This window comes from Abramis brama, assembly GCF_963993115.1.
Source record: "Abramis brama genome assembly, chromosome: 8".
In the NCBI taxonomy this organism is placed as follows: Eukaryota; Metazoa; Chordata; class Actinopteri; order Cypriniformes; family Leuciscidae; genus Abramis; species Abramis brama.
In genome coordinates this window covers 23,289,723-23,309,391 of record NC_139970.1, presented here as the reverse complement: position 1 = coordinate 23,309,391, position 19,669 = coordinate 23,289,723, and the positions used below count along the sequence as shown (strand labels likewise).

The 19,669-nt window shown below is 39.4% G+C and overlaps 1 protein-coding gene across 2 annotated transcripts in view; it reads right to left on the bottom strand.

Annotated features, from left to right (window-relative positions):
- The window catches only part of thsd7ba (thrombospondin, type I, domain containing 7Ba), a 300,128-nt gene that overhangs the window by 71,362 nt on the left and 209,097 nt on the right, over nt 1-19,669 (bottom strand). For both annotated transcript variants that reach the window (XM_084123090.1, XM_084123089.1), the window contains 2 exons: nt 7,434-7,625; nt 5,717-5,945 (listed from right to left, as the gene is read on the bottom strand). In XM_084123090.1, the coding sequence (XP_083979216.1) occupies nt 5,717-5,945; nt 7,434-7,625 (421 nt within the window). The remainder of the gene's footprint in view (nt 1-5,716; nt 5,946-7,433; nt 7,626-19,669) is intronic.

Here is a 19,669-nt window from a genome sequence, read left to right as displayed (position 1 = left end):
TACAGCGACGGGTCCAGCGGTACCCACATTTTCAATAAAAGAGCAATTTCTTCCATCTCTGGGTCACAAGAGGGCGTGGATTGCAGTGAGCGATGCTCCCATGCCTTGCCACTCCTTTCCCCCTCTTCCGTCACCAGCGGGCAGCAGTGTGGCTCGGGGACGCCACCAAGTCTTCCCACGCACCCTCTGCCCCACCCTGGAACCAGATAAGTGTGGCACAACACATTCAGACTCTGCTTCGGGCCGAGTCCCTGTGTTCCACCTCGCTGCCCCACCCCGGGTACGTCTGTGGTCCCGTTGGTCCCGCTTGCACGGTGTCTGGGAGCCTGGCTAGCGCTTCCCAGCCCATCTCGCTGGCTCATCCGTACCATCAGACTCAGCTATACGATTCAGTTCGCCCAGCGCCCTCCCAAGTTCAGGGGCATCTACTTCACCTCTGTGCAGAGTTGCGAGCAGAGATCTATGTCCTACTGGCGAAGGATGCGATCGAGCCGGTTCCTCCAGCCGATATGAAGACAGGATTCTACAGCCCCTACTTCATTGTACCCAAGAAAGGTGGTGGGTTACGACCAATCTTGGATCTGCAAACCTTAAATCGGGCCCTGCACAAGCTCCAGTTCAAGATGCTCACGCAGAAAGCTCACGCAGAAAGCTCACGCAGAAACGCATTTTCTAATGCATCCGTCCCCAAGATTGGTTTACAGCGATCGACCTGAAGGACACGTACTTTCATGTCTTGATTCTTTCTCGACACAGACTGTTCCTGCAGTTTGCGTTCGAGGGACGGGCATATCAGTACAAAGTCCTGCCATTCGGGTTGTCCCTGTCGCCCTGCGTCTTCATGAAAGTCGCGGAGACAGCCATTGTTCCACTCTGAGAATGCAGCGTTTGTATTCTCAACTATCTCTACGACTGGCTGATTCTGGCTCAGTCTCGAGATCAGTTGTGCGTACACAGGGACATGGTGCTCCTTCACCTCAGCCTGTTGGGCCTTCGGGTCAACTGAGACAAGAGCAAACTCTCACCTGTGCAGAGGATCTCTTATCTTGGTATGCCATCGTCTCCATCCCCAGGCGTTCCAGCTGATATGGGACTTCTTCGGAGCCTGTTTGCCTCTCCGGACTCGACCCATTGGCAGTTGTTTTCCTCCCTGACCGAGGGAACCCTCGGCACGGATGCACTGGCACACAGCTGGCCCCAGGGCCTGTGCAAGTATGCGTTTCCCCCAGTGAGCCTTATCGCACAGACTCTGCACAAAGTCAGGGAGGACGAGGAGCAGGTCTTGTTAGTTGCGCCGTATCGGCCCAACCGGACCTGGTTCCCAGAACACATGCTCCTCGCGACAGCACCTCCTTGGCCCATTCCTCTGAGGAAGGACCTGCTTTCTCGATCAGAGTCGTGCTTTCTGGCTGTCTCCCTCCACCCTCAAAGTGTATGCTGCTGCTATCGCCGCACATCACAATGCAGTTGAAGGTAAGTCGTTGGCAAAGCATGACCTGGTCGTCAGGTTCCTGAGGGGAGCGAGGAGACTGAATCCGCCTTGCCCCCCCTCTATACCCTCTTGGGACCTGTCTCTGGTGCTCAGTGCACTGCAGAGACTTTCCTTTGAACCACTGCAGTCAGCTGAGTTAAAGATCATGTCACTAAAGACAGTGCTCCTGACTGCTCTGGCTTCCATCAAGAGGGTAGGGGACCTGCAAGCATTTTCGGTCAACGAATCGTGCCTAGAATTCGAGCTCGGACTCGGATACGTGCCCAAGGTTCCTACCACTCCCTTCAGGGACCAGGTAGTGAACCTGCAAGCGCTGCCATCGGAGGAGGCAGACCACCTCTTGCGGTTATACGTGGACAGAACACAAAGCTTTAGGACCTCAGATCAGCTCTTCGTTTGTTACGGAGGCCAGCAGAAGGGAAAGGCTGTCTCCAAGCAGAGGATGGCCCACTGGATAGTGGATGCCATCGCCTTGGCTTACGAAACCCAAGGCGTGCCTTGACCGCTCGGGTTGCAAGCACACTCAACTAGAAGTGTTGCTTCCTCCTGGGCGGTGGCTCAAGGCGCCTCGCTGACAGATATATGTAGAGCTGCGGGCTGGGCGACACCTAACACGTTTGCTAGATTCTATAGCCTCTGTGTAGAGCTGGTATCTTCCCGTATACTCACCCCCGGGAGTATAGTATAGTGGCCAGTAGCGCGAAGGACCCGTTCTTAGTGTCACCTTGCAATGCCACTCCCGCCCCCATGGGCCGGATACATGCGTCTATTTGCTCCAGTAGTGTTCCCCAGAAATAGCTAACCCTGTGAATTCCTCCATCACCCTTGCAAAGCGTCTGACGCCAGGCCTACACTCGTATGCATTGTGGAACCTGTGCTAGGCTGGGTGTCCATATGTAGCGGTCCCTGCGGCGACCCCATATGTGTATTCCTCCACGATCAGCTCCTCTGCGGACGAGCCTGTGTCTTTCCCTCGACAGAGCCCGCTCTGTTGCCTCTGCTGGTGGTCTTCCCCCCTATAACTAGGCTGGAACCACCCCAGAGACTGCCATATGTCGTACTACCCTGCTTGGCTAGTCCATATGTGTAACCGTCACAGTGCCTCCCTCCGGGGTAGGATGTGGCTTCCGCAGCGTTATCCAATAAGTCACACTGAGTGGGTCTTGCGGAACAGCAGTGACTGACCTTCTCTGCTTAGAGCTCCTACTTCTGCCCAACACTGCGGTCAGGCCAGGAGGCTCAAGCGGAGCGCTGGAAGAGCCAGCAGCCGTGGCGTTTTGGTAGATATCCCCATTCGTCCAAATCTCTTCTGACTTACGTAGTAGTGAGCTGACGAAGGGGAAGCTGATTTTATCAGTATGCTTGTCTTGATTCCAGTTAATGTCTAAACACCCCTAAATCCAGATACATTTACTTGAGAAGTAAAAATGTGTAATACATCAATATTTGTTTTCAGAATATAAGCCTAAAAAATACTTTTAAAGCTTTATGTGTTGTTAGAGTAATGCTTGAATAAAATATATAAAGTAGTGGCCAAAAGTGATCTCTGACCTAGGAAAATTGAAATCTTCAACATTTTTTAAATATTAAAGAACTGTTAACAATTGTGTAAATGTCACATGTCAGTGTTTGTTTGTATTTTCATAAGTCATAAATTTCATAATTTTTTTCCTTTGTTCTGTTTTCCCACCACTCATCTGTTTCCTTGGTAACCCTCATTAGTTCATCTGTCACACCTGTTTACCTTGTTAGTCTTGTCAGCTGTGTCTCGTTTTCCTGATCTGTTTCCCCATGTATTTAAGCCCTGTGTTTTGCCATGTTCATCGTCCGTTGTCAGTCCTATTATGTGTGAACCTTCTGCCTGTCTGCACCTGTATGTATTATATTGTTAGTAAAACTTTGCATTGGAACTTTTGTTTCCTCTTCATCTTCTTCTGCCTACACCACACTGTGACAGTAAACATATTGCATTGTTGTGCTTGGAGTTTTATTTTTTTTTAATGCAATGAAACATGCACAATGCTGTGGACATAATTTTAGGCCAGGCTGTCATTTTCCAAAATTATGAAAACATGCAAAAACAAGAGAGAACCAACAAAATACACTGTAAAAAAAATCATTTCAACTTAAATAACATTAAAGTTAAAAATGAGAATTTCTTAACTTATTAAAGCAATGTAATAATGTTCTCATAATTTATCGATCATATAATAGTTTACAGTGTTTCAATAACTGCTTATGTTGTAGTCAATGTATGCTTTTTCTTGTGAGCTTTTTGAATGCATTTTTTTTGCTAAGTAAAATAAAACCTTTTTTTTGGCAAATAATTTTGTCAGATAAATACCTTAAAAATTTTGATGGTTTAATCGAACCCGTTGGGTCATTAAAAACAAATATCTCTTCTATAGACATCATTTTTGACCACTATATATATATATATATATATATATATATATCATCAATTGTGAGTCTTATGCAATTACGACTCTCCTGTGTGAGGTTTCTGCCTGTGGATAGTATTTCAAAATTACCATTTATCAATTCAATGATGAATTTAAAGCTGTCTTAGAAGGTTGTCGATGTAGGCACAGAGCTATTCTTAAAATCGTATGCAGTTTTGCTTCTCATGTAAATGCATCTTGTTTTAAATACAGATATATTAGACATTTTCACTAAAAAGAGAAAAACCAGCATGTTTTTCCAGACAGCCCCCCTCCCAAAACTGAGGTAAAGCCGAAACCTATAACCAGGCCAGTGAAATACGCCAGCCCATAAACTCACTTTACGTTGGTGTCATTAATATAACAGAAAGAAATGGATAAACGACTGCATTATTTATGAGCCCCTTTTCCTGATGCACAACACAATATCTTCTCCATGCAATGCAATAGAACATTTTATCTTACCCAAAGCGCCATTACACCACTCCCACAGGAAACATTTATCAAGGAAAGACCTGGGGCAACATGAACCTCTCATAGAGGAAACAGAGAGAAAAAGTCCAGCCTGCACTCAGAGCCACGCACAGCACAAGAATGAGAATATTGACACTCAGTGTATAAGATACGGCTTCAGCAAATGTAAACCAAGCGATCTTCCCTTGTGAAAAGGTCAAGGAAATGCGAACATCTCATGAGAACATCTTTCAGAGCTATACATATATGTTGTGCTGTACGTCTCATAATCTCTCATACATGCAGTGTAAACGTGATGTTTATAAGGAAAACTATTAAATCTGGATTTCAGGACTGTGTGATTAAGTAGCAGAATGCCTCAAAGACACATCCCAGAGCAGAAGTGTCTAATAATATCTGCTTTAATTTAGCGCTCTGATCAAACTAAATGCACATATATTTACAAAAGCTAGCAGAGGGAAATATTTCTCTCTGGGAACTTCATTATTCACCAAATATGGATGTCCTGATATTATGTACTTGTATTTAAAAATATACAACTAGGAGAGAAAATGCTGTTTTATAGATAAAGCTATAAAAATGGATGATCCCATAAAGGAAACTGGCCAGATTCAGGAACATTATAAAACTGAAACCCTCCAAAAACATTCTGAATTGAATGTCGGCACATATTTGAAGAGGTATTTGAATGCATTTGATAGGGCTGTATATACTTATGTTGGTGGTTGTTCACACAGCACATAAATCCTAGTAAAGATTGGATACATTTGTTCAGACAGTGCAGTCAATATATGATATATCTATATTGGTTGCCATAGTAATAACAATGCCAAAAGACATAACAGAGTAGAAGCCATGAGGACTACTACATTTTACCCATTCATACATATGCCGAGTTCAAAACTGATCCCTTGTTTGATTATTCAAACATAGTAAATGGCATGTGAGTGTAAATGAGAGAATGTAGATGCAGATGTGCCACAACTACTGCACTTTGTGTATAACATTACAGCCACGCCGTGTCTGAGTGATGAGTGTCAAGTGAAATCTGATCTGACTCTACCAAATTAAACGCATTTCCAAAATCTTACTTTAAACAGATTTCAAATCACAAAAGGATAGGATTTTGCTGAATGTCTGAACAAAGCGTTATTGCCTGCATCTGACAGGTAAAGTAAGTGCTCTATGGTATTTAATAATACAAAGCAGTGATCACCAAAGATTAGTAAAATATACCATTTAAACTTCATGCTATGAGCAGTGGTGGAAAATCTATGTGCTTTAAATTTCATACATAAAAATAAGGCACCTTTTGGGAATAACCGGCCCGACACCCATTTTCATGCAGACCACTTTACGAATCTGCACCCCGACAGCACAGGTGGTCGTTCCGTTCCAGTAGCCGGTGCCATTTAGATTCATGGAGGAGTCTTCAATGCATGGTCCCCATGGCGACGCTTCCCAGTAGAACGTGATGCATGGATGATCGTTACAAGTTCTCCACTCCTCCAGAGCAGTAGCAGCTGGACATGCCTTAGCTGAAATGAAAAAGATCATTAACTGCATTACAGATGGAAAACCCTCTCTTAAGTTTGTTTTAATGCTCCATAAAATGTTAACGAGCTACATGAGCACAAGAGGCATTTAGCCGAAATCTACTGGGACATGTGAAGAGATGTAGATATTCGAATAGAAGAAAACTAATAATAATAATTTAAAAAACTGTTTATAGTGTAATTTCTGAACCACCAGTGTCAAATACAAATTTTAAAATAATGTCTCATTGACTATATGAGACAAAAAAAGTTTGGTTGCCTCAAAATCACACCTTTGGTTGAGTCGACATGCTGTTGGGCTCCTCAATGCTGAAAAAGCCAATGTCACAGTGCTGTTATCATTAAACAAAACTATTAACAACCTTTCTGTTCACTGAAATATAGTTGAAATACAATATTGTAATATTAGATGAAATTAGAAAAGACTCTTCCATACATCTATTATCAACCATGAAACCAAAATAAATATCAGCTTATCCGTATCAGCAAAATATTTGATATTGATGCATCCCAAAACCTTCTTCCATCATCTTACTGTACTTGAAAACATACTAAACCTGAATGTGTATTCCACGTGTGATGCAGGGACACCTTTGACACATTTTTTGTGGGATCAACCTCCAAAATTACTTCTGCACTTTTTATAATTAAAAGTAATTCCTACTCCATCTGCCCTTGAAGCTAATGACATTGTATTGACATTCAGCCTTTCTCCATAACACAGGGACTCATTATGAGTGTAACGTAGACCAGCTGAATATTAATAAGGGCTTGTCTGATTAATGACACTCTGTGGATGGTGTGTAGAGGTTGGGGCTTTATTTCCATTTTCCAGATGCATGGAGATGTAAGAGCATGCATAATGCTGTTACTCAGGATGTACGTATGTATGTATGCATATGTGTGTGTGTGTGTGTGTGTGTGGCTACAGAGGGGGCGGGAGTAGTCTCTAGACTAAGCTATATTTAAGTCTTAATTACACAGCTCTTTTTGTCATTCCAGAAGGACTGTGTGTGATTGGAAAAGCCCACAGCGGTATGTAGGCAGACAAAAATGAGACCCTGTGAACACATTTTTATCACTGCTCCTCTGAAACAAATATACCGAATGCAAAATTGGCCCTCCACTCACAAAAACAAACTGATTAATGGTGTCATGTCACCCTTAGAGTGATATTAGGAGTAAATTACTTCCCTTGTCAAATCAATATTACAGCATTAAATTATCTGTTTGTTTATTTAAATTTTATAAACATTTTCTATTATAATAGATAGGAATGTGTAGTGAGACTGGAACACAGTGGGAATGAAAGAGGTTAGGAAATGACACATGCAGGCCAGAGGCGCCACACCATGTCACATGCACCATTCATTTGAATGCCTTCAATTTTCTTAAATTGAAAATACATTTTTCAGACATTTGTAATAAACATTATCATCTAATTTCTGTGAAAGGTGAAAGTCAACTGACCTTCTCCTGGTAAGCCCAATACGGTACGTGTGCGGCTTTGTCTGCCTTCTGAGTTTTTACTGGAGCAGCTGTGGGAGCAGGAGGACCAATCAGACCATGAGCTGAGCACACAGTCACCTGAACACGCCATCACACAGGACACCTCTTTAGGGGGCGACTCGTCTTCACAGAGGTCCTCAGGAACAGGCTGCCCTGTTCAGTGGAACATAAGACGACTTGTAATGTCACCATCATTACTTGGTGTTGACAGATATCAAGGGAGGTTATTGTTGATGTTTCAAAACATGCACATTTGCCCATTTCTTTACTGAATAGAATAAAAAAATGAATTAAACTGGCCATTGTGAACATTCAATATTACAAAATATATTGTAAGTTGTAGACAGACAGACAGACAGACAGACAGACAGACAGAGACAGATAAACAGATAGATAGATAGATAGATAGACAGACAGACAGACAGACAGACAGACAGACAGACAGACAGACAGACAGACAGACAGACAGACAGACAGATAGACAGATAGATAGACAGATAGATAGATAGATAGATAGATAGATAGATAGATAGATAGATAGATAGATAGATAGATAGATAGATAGATCTGTTTTTTTACTGTTTTGATTAAATAAATGCAGCCTTGGTGAGCATAAGAGACTTCTTTCAAAGACTTAAATCTTACCAACTCCAATTTTTTACGGTACTGTATCCATAAATAATATTAATAAAAAAAGATAAAATAAATACAGAAATTGTAGAAAATTTTAACACTTATAAAAGACTCTATATTAGTTAACCACAAACCCAAGGTACCTTTACAAGACAGAAATTCAATGTGTTTTTGTGCATTGAGGTGGAATAAGCCATTCAATGAAATAGTCCCATAACTCAGCGTTACAAGAGTAAATGAGGTCCCTATTATAAATGTGCTCATATTCACTGCTTTCATCTTTTTAATGCAACTTTGATGAAGACTAAGTGGTTTTTATCTCCAAATAAGAGATCAACAGTTGTGATTCATCAGAATTTTGCGTGCTCAATCAGAGAAATGGAAAACATGAAAATCGAGGGGGCAATTTAGATTTCATTATGATGAACACAACCAAGTTCTGAACACTTATAATTTCATGACGCTCCAAACCCTCACAATCAAGTCTGTCAAAGCAACGGCTGCACATCCCATTGTAGCGATAATGCCATCAGTTTCTCTATACAAATGATCTGCTCTTCGATCTTCAAACAAATTAACCAAAGGAAATATTTGCTTTGTGTGTTGCCACTGATTTTACTAATGACTGCTTGATCAGATGGGCAGAATTTGTTTCCTTTCACCTGCAGGAAGGAAAAGATTTGAACAGGAAACAGTATTTGACAGAATGAACCAAAGGCCATTTAATTTATTGGATGCTAGTGAGCGAAAGAGAGCTGGGCTGTCTGCTGAGGTTAGTGAGAGGAAAACTCTCATTTCATGCATGAAAGAGAGACATTAATCCTTCCATTCACTTCTCTAGGATTACACAAAACTTTCCTTTAATGATTAAACCCTAAAAAAACATCCACAACAAACAGGCGTATTACATCTATGTGCCACCATAACGGATCAATTTCCTGAGAAGAAAAAAAAAAAAGATAAAGTCAAATGTAAAACACTGAATGTGTGAAGAACTTCAGCGGTCAATACGAGACATCATTATTCCTCTTGAACTCTGTCATTCACTTTCAAACATGCAGTTAAGCAATAACAACCCAGGGGCAAATTTGTTATCTATGTATTTTCCCCCTTGCTGTAACTGCATCCATGTCAAGAGGCTAAGAATGTGATATGGGTGATGTTCTTGATCCAATGAGGCATAGATGGAAGATATTCCCTAAAGCGAGTCTACAGCCCTCCGCCTCCAACCTTTAGCACCAGGCTTCTTGAGTCATCAAAGCAAAGAGGCTGGCGAGGAGGGACTCTAGGCATGTTCTTGGCAATCAAACTGCTATTGCAAAACACTGCAGGCGACCACGTGACCCAGACTTCAAGTGAGTTTGAAGATAACTGTTGCGTGCACGAGGTGGAGGACCCCTGAGCGCAATTTAAACTGTAGACAGAACCGGAAACTTCCATTCATCAACACTGAAGTCTCTACACCATGAAATGCGGTTTTGAAAAAGAGGTATTTGGTCTATTCTTGACACTGACATCAGGGATCCAAAATATTGAAGAGATTTATTGACCCCTTGAAATGAGTGCATTAGCATTTCAACAGGCTCATGCAATGCAGAAAAATATCAAGAAAGAAAGACGGACTACCTGCATTAAATAAATTGAGCACTACCATTCAAAATGTTGGGGTCAGTAAGACCCCCTTTTTTAAATGTCTGTTATGCTCACTAAGGCTGCATTTATTTGATCACAAATATTGTGGGGAAAAAGTCTATTTTAATATGTTTTAAAATGTAAATTATTCCTGTGACGGCAAAGCTATTTTTTACTCAAGTCTTCAGTCACATGATCCTTCAGAAATCATTCTAACATGCTGATTCAATATTATTATCAATATTTTTTGTGGAAATCGCGATACATATTTTTTTAGGGTAATCTGTTGGATTCTTTGATGAATAGAAAGTTGTCTTTACTGCTAACTTTTGATCAATTTAATGCATCCTTGCTAAATAAAAGTATTAATTTCAAAAAAAAAAAAGTGGGCTACATGGCTGATTCTACAATTAATGAAACTTTTCTGAAGAAAAAAAGGTATTTTTATAATAACTTGAAACATTTGGTCTTTTAAATGAGCTTTTCCATTTTTTAATAGTTGAAATGTAAATGAAATGTAAAATTGATCTGATTGTGCTTATTTTGGACTTTTTAAATACCAATATTTAATTTGTGTTTACTAAAAACAAATAATTTATTTGAATGTTTATCATTTCAAAGCTAATTGACTGCCAATGAACTTGTGTTTGCAAATCTGAGACTTTTTCAATAAAAGTAATTAGCATCAATACATTATAAAAATCCACATCATCACACATAACACCAAATTTTACTTGAAGGTAGATTTTTACTCAAGGACATGTGATAAATTAAATATAGTTTGAGGAAGCGTCATTTTTCAATATTTAAAGTTGTTCAATCTGCCCCTAATTGAAGAATCACCCATTAAAAAAATGTCCAATGAAGCATAAAGCACAATTAATTCTGATGTTAATGGATATCATATACTGTAATGCCCATGCTGGTCCAGAAGCTGGTTGACCAAGGCAGTCATTGTGTTTCAAATCAAACAAAATTAGGTATAGCTATGTCTGCCTTTTCAGCAGGAACGTCATATTCCCATAAAGTTAGAGATAATGTATAATGCAGAACTTTGTACACCAAAACATTCAGTGGTATAAATGGTGATGAGTGACAGTAAGTTCACAAAAAGCTCCAGTGAATGAAAATAGCAGGAATTATACTGCAAAAATTACAGTTCAAGAGTCAGAAATAAAAACCAAGCAGTATTCATTTTAACCAACTGCGCAGGTTTGTCTCGTCTTCTGAATAATGCACAAACTGTAATAAGTTTAAATTTTGAACAGAGCTGGAACAAAGTCATAATTGGAAGCGATTACAAGAGTAAGATCAGTTCTCAGTGAACACCTGATGGATGAAAGTTGGGCAGATTCATCATTCATTTTTCAGACAGAGTCAAGGACAAACCCATTCATTTAATAGCTTACAGGGGATTAGTCTTTTTACAGTCTAAAGGCCCTTTCACACTGGATGCGTAACGAAAAAGCGAATAGTTCGTGTGCGAATAGTTCGCGTCAAAACCCATCACATGAGCCGCGTAAACACGGTCTCTATAGCCCTGTCCCAAATGGCACACTCCGGACTTGTGGACTTCCTCAGAGTCCGCACTTTGGTGACGTCATGTAGTGCAGACCTATAGGGCCCTTGGCGCGAGTCCACGAGGGCGCATTGAGAGGTATTTTTGGGACAGACTCGATCGGCACGCCGGAAATAACGGCCTGGTTGTTGTTGGACAGGAGAAATCACATTTTTGCGCTCTGATGTCTTATCTCCATGTCAACTACACATCCTAATTTTACAGTTCTATATTTTGATATTGTGCATATCACCTGGGCATTAAACAATAGATATATCATGCTTATTTAAATGATGTATACAGTTGTACATAATAATAGGCTACATAATGTTCCATTTGAACTAAGATTACAATTTTAAAACATAATTTAAACATAATTTTTTCAATTTACAGGTGTCAATATTCATACTATGTTTACATATGACTCAGTAAAGCCCTGACATTCGGTACTATTTATTTAATGAATCATAACACGATCGTATTATTAAACACGCTATTATTATGTTTGAGACATCAACCACTGGTCGATGACCATAATGTTTGTATAAACTGTAGGTAACAACTGGTAAAATGTACATTTAGGTCATAAAAACCGTAATATTTTCTTCTCAGCCATGTCAACAATTATCCGTCAGTGAAATCTCCTCCCATCTGTTGTCTGATTGGCCTTTCGCAAGGATTCCTGGGTAGTTAAAGTGCGTGGAGCCTGCTTCTATGCGGGCTTCGCGGAAGACCGCTTCAAGGGTACAAAGAGGGCGCTGCTGAGCACACTTCAGAGCGGTAAAATGCTGAATGGGACGCCCTACGGACTCGTAGACTCAGCGAGCACGCGCAATTCAAGTCCACGAGACCGAAAGTCCGCATGAAGTGCGCCATTTGGGACAGGGCCTATCTCTGTCTTTGATGATTAGCTTTCTATCCCAAATGTAGTTTAGCCTGCTAGCCTACACAGCACAGGACTATACAACAACTAAAACTATCACACAACATACTCACAGTCGTGATAACCGAGTTGGTTGGCAATGCTACGCCACACAATCATTGTCCTTGTAGTATATGATTGGCTGAAGTCTTTTCTGTCGCCGCAAAAGGAAAAAAAAATCGACATCGAAACGAAAAAAAAAAAAATCGTTTTTTCGCCGCAGCACAATCGCGTTCGGTGTGAAAGCACTCATTACACAAACAGCTGATCAAAAAATAAAACCATCGCGCGAATTATTCGTGCGTAAAAATCGCGTCCAGTGTGAAAGGGCCTTAAGAGAGCTGAAATTAATTACCAAAAATATGATAAAAGTTCTTTAAATCATTCAAACTCTGAATCAAAATGTGTGCACCATTAGCAGCACCAACAGGGGCTTGGCTAAAAACGAGTCCACAAAGAAGATGAGTACAATTCATTGCAGCTTAGATTAGAAATTCTATTGGAAGCGAGCTTCAGCGTAACACACGCTCAGACCAATTTCAGTCAAATGAGGCAGTCTGTGCGGATGTTTTAAAAACTATCAGCATAAATGCATACCTCTTCTCGTTGAACGAAAACTTACCTTAAAACACATAAAAACAAACATTAAACACTGCTTTTTGTCACGACTAATTTTGTCCTTTCCACAGTTATTCTTCTGTAGAAAATGGAAAAAAATTACTTGCGGCAGGGATGTATCTAGTATAAAGGAATTGTCGAGTAGGAGTTGTGTGTTAGCCTGATGAGTTGCGATGTCAGCGCTGAAATGTGAAGTTCTGTGGTTGACATTACTGGTGGATCCTGATATTCAGCATTGTTTCCTCCTGCACAGCTCTCACACGCAGTCCACTCTCAATTTCAATGATGATATCAAAAAATTAAATGCATTCAAATGCTCCGATATAAAACTACTGCCATACAGCTGCAAATTCATTCTATTAAAAACAATTATACTGTACAATCTTCATTCTTGAGTGTGATGAGGGCCACAAAGAAAAATGTATGAAAAAAACATTGCGTGTACTGTATGTGTCAGTGCTTTGTAACCAACTCAACACTGGTTTTGAAAACAAAGTCCAACTAGTATTTTGCACATTTAAAATCACGTTTTCCTCATATTTACTTTTGCGCATAACACATATCAAAATGGCTACCCATCCTGCATGGATGACACATTTTTTAGGCAAACCCAGGAGTTAGCATCACCCTGGATCCCTCAGAAAATAAGCTCTGTGACAGATAAAAGTATATGATTCTTACAGGTTTTGTTCATCCAAATAATCTTTACAAATGAAGCCAACTTTTATGAATTTTGGAGTCTGGCAAAATTTGTCGAAATGAGCAAATTTTCAATAATTAGTTATTGTTATTTTTACATTCTCTATTGATCCATTTCATGTTTCTTTTTTAACAAATCCCTTCTTATTTTCAAATATTATTTCCAGTTTGTATTTCCAGTATGTATATGTAAGTATTTGCAGAGACCCCTTTTTTAAATGTAAATTTTTTTTTAAAAACCTTTATTTGTTGGAATGACTGAGAATGACAGTCATTGACGAAATGACTAAATAAGAATGACGAAAATCCATTTTTTTGGAATGACCTGTTTGAAGTCAATAGAGTCGGCAAAGTAAATTTTGAGAAAAATTTAGCTGAAGTTTTCTGAAGGTTCCACAAACAAAACCACCTAGCACATGCACACAATTCAAAACCCATATCTATAGGAAAATATGTTCAACTTTTTCCCCCCCATGATACCACAATGTGTGGGGTGTTTTGACCGTTATTGCGAAGTTTGAGTTAGAAAAGTTTGCAAGAGTGCGAGTATAAACACAACGAGACTAGTGAGTAGATGAGTTGTCCTGTTTGCCGTGATGCTGTTTAATGTCCCAGACAACCTAGAAGTACCATTTAGCCACTTGTTACCACTGTAAAAGCTTTAAAAAAAATCATGAGTGGGTTATTACTGATGTATTTAATGTTGTAGAATAAAATGTAAAAATATCTTGAGAGCTTGTGTTAACCACAGACCTTATTTGAAGCATTAACAAAAAAACAAACAAAAAAACAAACAAAAAAACCCAACAAAAAAAACATAGACTTTGGTTAAACATAGACCAAAAGTCTAAAAATGATAACTCATTTCTTGGATTTAGGACTTATTCCTGCAGCAATCTGATTTTCCAAATGACCCATCTTTGGACAAACAGGTAGTCTGGCCCCAAATTCACACCATTGGTTGAGCCAGAAATTGGCATGTGGCACTGCTCAGATAAACAGAAAAACTGAAAGACTCAGAGTTTTTTTTTTTTTTACTGCAGTCTTCGCTCATTAAGTAGGAAATGCCGTAAAATAAAATAAATTACCTTACCTTTAAATATAATGCGGTTTAGAATTAAGTGACAAGATCTGACTACACTGTTAAAAATGAACAATTTTCTTTTCTGTTCCAGCTCAGTCACTCACACCACTTAGTATTCATTGACACATCAAGAAAACATAAATATTAATGCTGAAAAGTCCATGTAAACACTGAATCCTCATTATCAACAGAGGTGTGTACAAACAGCGGCTGCTAATGCAGTGCAGTATACCAGAGAGAATCATGGATCTAAAGAGGGAATGAGGAACGGATAACCCAACTGTCAGATCTCCGTATGGGGCAGACCTTACTCTGCATCCTATCAGTCACATTATATTAATATTTATATCAGCAACAACTAATGACACTCATAAAGGAATGCTGAACATGATTGAGAGAGTGTAATGCAAATGAATAATGTAAACAAATACAAAAAGAGAAAATAATGTTGAGACATCATACAGGAGAGAAATGTCACATGTGATCATCGCCCATAACAGACTGAAGATTGAATGTTACACTTAGAGATATCACAAACTATGACCTTTAGAGAATGGGAATAAAAAATAACCCTGGAAGACATCCGATTGGTGGAACGCGTCACCTCACACAACCTTTTTCTGAGTAAACACAAAACACAAAGGTCAGGGAGACAGAGGACAGCTGTCATTTTAATACAAACAACAAACTATGCATGAAATGAAAAGTGACACATGCCAGTTTTCTCAATTCTTAATGTGATGTGATGCCACAGATGCATATTTATATATAAATATACAGTCATGTGAATAAGAAAGAATACCCTATTGAATTCTATGTTTTTATGAATCAGGAGGGACATAATAAAAAATCCTCTGGTCTTTGGCAGGTCTTAAAATTAGGTAAATACAACCTCAGATGGACAACAACACATGACATATACACCGTGTCACTATTTATTTAACAAAAACTAGGCCAAAATGGAGAAGCCATGTGTGACAAACTAAGTACATCCTTACTGCTTCCATAGGAATTAAGAGGGTAAGTAGCAGTCAGCCGCTGCTAATCAAATGTCTTTGCTTTTATAGAGGTAATCACGCTTGCTGATGATCAATTAATCAGATGTTTTGGCAGTTTGCTGGTCTGGAGCATTCAGGTGTGTGTTAACACAATGCCAAGGAAGAAAGACATCAGCAATGATCTTATAGGGTACGTTTACACGACAACGATATGCTTAAAACGGGGAAGTTTTTTCTTTGAGTTTTCCGAGTACAGACGACACCATTGTCAAAACGATCCCCATTCACATGGATCCGCGAAAACGACTAAAACGCTGTATTCTGCTCCAGGACATTAGATGGCGATGAAACACCATAGATTGAACAGGTCATACATGGAAACACGTGTTTTCACCATTTTCAAAAACGTGCACTTTGAAACCCGGTTTAAAAATGCCGTTGTCGTGTAAATGAACGGACAAAACGCATTTAAAGTTTTATGTTTTTAGCAGAAAACGGTGTCATGTAAACAGCCCCTTGGAGAAGCAATTGTTGCTACCATCAATCTGAGAAGGGTTTTACGGCCATTTCCAAACAATTTGAAGTCCATCTTTCAACAGTAAGGAAGATTATTCACAAGTGGAAAGATTCAAGACAGTTGCCAATCTTCCCAGGAGTGGACGTCCCAGCAAATTCACCCCAAGGTCAGACCGTGCAATGCTCAGAGAAATTGCACAAAAAAAAAGAGCTACACCTCAGACAAGTTCATGACAGTACAATTAGAAAAAGACTGAACAAGTATGGTTTGTTTGAAAGGGTTGCAAAGTTGCATCTGAACAAACAACAAGACTTTTGTTCAGACCAAAGTGGAGATGTTTGGCCATAATGCACAGTGCCACATTTGGCAAAAAAACAAACACAGCATATCAGCACAAACACCTCATACCAGACGTCAAGCATGGTGGTGGAGGGGTGATGATTTGGGTTTGTTTTGCCGCCAAAAGACCTGGGCACCTTGCAGTCTTTGAGTCGACCATTAACTCCTCTCCCAAAGTATTCTAGAGTCAAACATGAGGCCATCTGACCGACTGCTAAAGCTTGGCTGAAATTGGGCCATGCAACAGGACAATAATCACAAGAACACCAGCAAATCTATAACAGAATGGCTGAAAAAGAAAAGAATCAGTGTGTTGCACTGGCCCAGTCAAAGTCCAGACCTCAACCCGATTGAAATGCTGTTGCGGAACCTTACGAGCGCTGTGGATAAACAAATACCTGCAAACCTCAATGAACTGAAGCAACGCTGTGAAGAAGGGTGGGCAAAAATTCCTCCACAACCATGTGAGAGACTGATCATTTCATACAGAAAACGATTACTTTAAGTTATAGCTGCTAAAGTTGGTTCTACAAGCAATTGAATCCTAATGTGTACTAGTTTGTCACATATGGCTTCTCCATTTTGGCTTTATTTTTTTTAAAGCTGCAGTCCGCAGTTTTTCCTCTTTGTCGCCATCTCTGTTCGAAATCTGCAATTGCAGTTATTCGCGGAATTATCAACTTTACGTGTGTTGTGCCTCGGCATGGCACAGCGCGGATGAATCCAATCTTTTGAGGAGAATGTGCGGCTGTCAGTCACCGCGCCGGTGTGGATACTGTCATTCGCAATCACAGATTCTACTTTTTGGAAGTATGACCAACATAAGAATTTTCACCAGAAAATGTCGTCTGAACAAGTAATATCCACTTTTGTTCTGACCAACTAAGGGGAAAAAAGCATTGCAGTAAATCGCACTGATTAAATCTAACGATCGCTTATCATATCACGTCAAACCGTGCAAATTATACTTTGTTCTCAAATTGTTAATGTTAACAACATCAGCACTGCGTGACTACATTTAATGCCCTTCCGACATTTGTCCTTGTTTTCGCATGGGCCCAGTTGCAGTCTTTTTTTTTCTCCGAAGTCTTTCGCATTTTACAACGGGTGAATCTCCAGTTGTCACTGATTGTCGTTTGAACCTTCATGGATCCGCCATCAAATTGCTAAGTTTAAATATATCAAGTGCTGTGAGAAAAGGCTATAAATCTCCGTCTCCAACATCCTCACACGCAATATAGTCTACTAGCCGAGACACCTTCTTTATGTGAACGTGATGTAATGACGCAAAGACATGCTCGAATTTCCCGTGGAAATCCACCAGTACCACTGGAATTAAAACATTATTACAAGCTTACCAGCTAAGGCAAGCAGATAGTTTTGAACACTGGCTGGTTATGTACTTGCTCAAAAAATTATTTTGGATAATTTTTAACCCAAAAAAGCTACGAAAGCAGCTTTAAATAAATAATGACACTGTAATATGGCAAGTGTTGTTGTTCATCTGATGTTGTATTTACCTAATTTCAAGACCTGCTAAATACCAGATAATTTTTTACTATGTCCTGATACGTAAAACCATAGAATTCAATAGGGTGTCCTTTATATAATAAATATATGAAGAAAATAAGTGAACATAAGATGAACAGTGTTTTGATATAATATAATATAATATAATATAATATAATATAATATAATATAATATAATATAATATAATATAATATAATATTTGTAGTATATGCACTAAGTACTGTCTATAAAATGGTGTATTCAGTATTCAGCAAATGGTATTTTCTTTGCTTCTTGTAAAAAAAGGCACAACCTCTCAATCTGTCATTTCTTTAACCATTAATCGCTTTAGGGTTCAGAGCCAGAACCAAGACTCCACTTGTCAGTAAGAGATGATTTTGAGAATTGATCAGAATTAGTTCACCTCAGTCCAGATATTGACAGCACTGACACGCAGGCAGAAGGTCATTTACCAGATTAGTGTCACCTGCATTGATCAGACACACCGATAACTGGCACTTTGACTGATCACACAGTCAAAAAGAAAACAGATAGCCTATGATTTTCCACCCTCTCCTCTGATCTATTTGAAACAGCAGCACAAGCTCCGTCTGGAGTTATCCAGCCATGACATCTCATATGGACTTAAAGACACTTATTATCTTTCCAATCATAATTCTGCCTTTAAGGTAAGGTTAAGTCATTCAATGATTTTAAGTACAAAGCTCAGTAGTTAAGGTTCATAAGGCTTCCTCAAACGCTTGGAGACAGCTTTATGAATTTTCTGAAAGAAATGTAAGACTTGACAACACTCTACAGTAGCACGGGAGCAGCTCTTGTACTGCCTAGAGGCTGTCTGAGGTCCAATGAGGTCGGCCTCATTCTAACATAATAAAGACGTTGATGAAAACCCATCTGTGTCCCACACATGCCTCGTTGGGAGCTCATGCCATACACAAATGACTGCCAAAACCACTTCTTGACCAAACCATATGAAAAACCCAAACCATAATAAGAAATATAATGATACATAAGTTAGAAAAAAACCCTCATTGTTTGTCCTTACAACATCCTTAAAAAACATTTTTTTTTTACTTAAAAGTAAAAGTTTTTACTTAAGTAAAATATATATAGTGATAATAAATATATATATATATATATATATATATATATATATATATATATATATATATATCTTGGGTGCTTTCAGATCGCTCTTGTGGTTATTTGATGTCATACACCGAAAGATACTTTGATGTCATACACAGAATCTGCAGTGATCAGGTGGTACTGCGACCATGTGGTACAATTCGTAGTTCTCAGAAAATTATGCGTTTACACATAGTAATTACAAGTTCAACAAGCACGTAGAGGCTTTTTACATTCAGAATCATTACGGTAATTACGACATGGCATGAACGCACCTACTGTATACACTCACTTGCCACTTTATTAGGTACACCTGTTCAACTGCTCGTTAACGCAAATATCTAATCAGCAATTACATGGAAGCAACTTAATGCATTTATGCATGTAGACATGCGCTGCGTCCGAAATCGAATACTTGCCTACAATATATGTGAAATGTATGCGAAAAACAGTACGAAAAACAGAAAAACAGTAGTTTGCGAAAAACAGTAGTTTGTCTGAATACATAGTTTGCGAAAAACAGTAGGCAAAAAGTCCC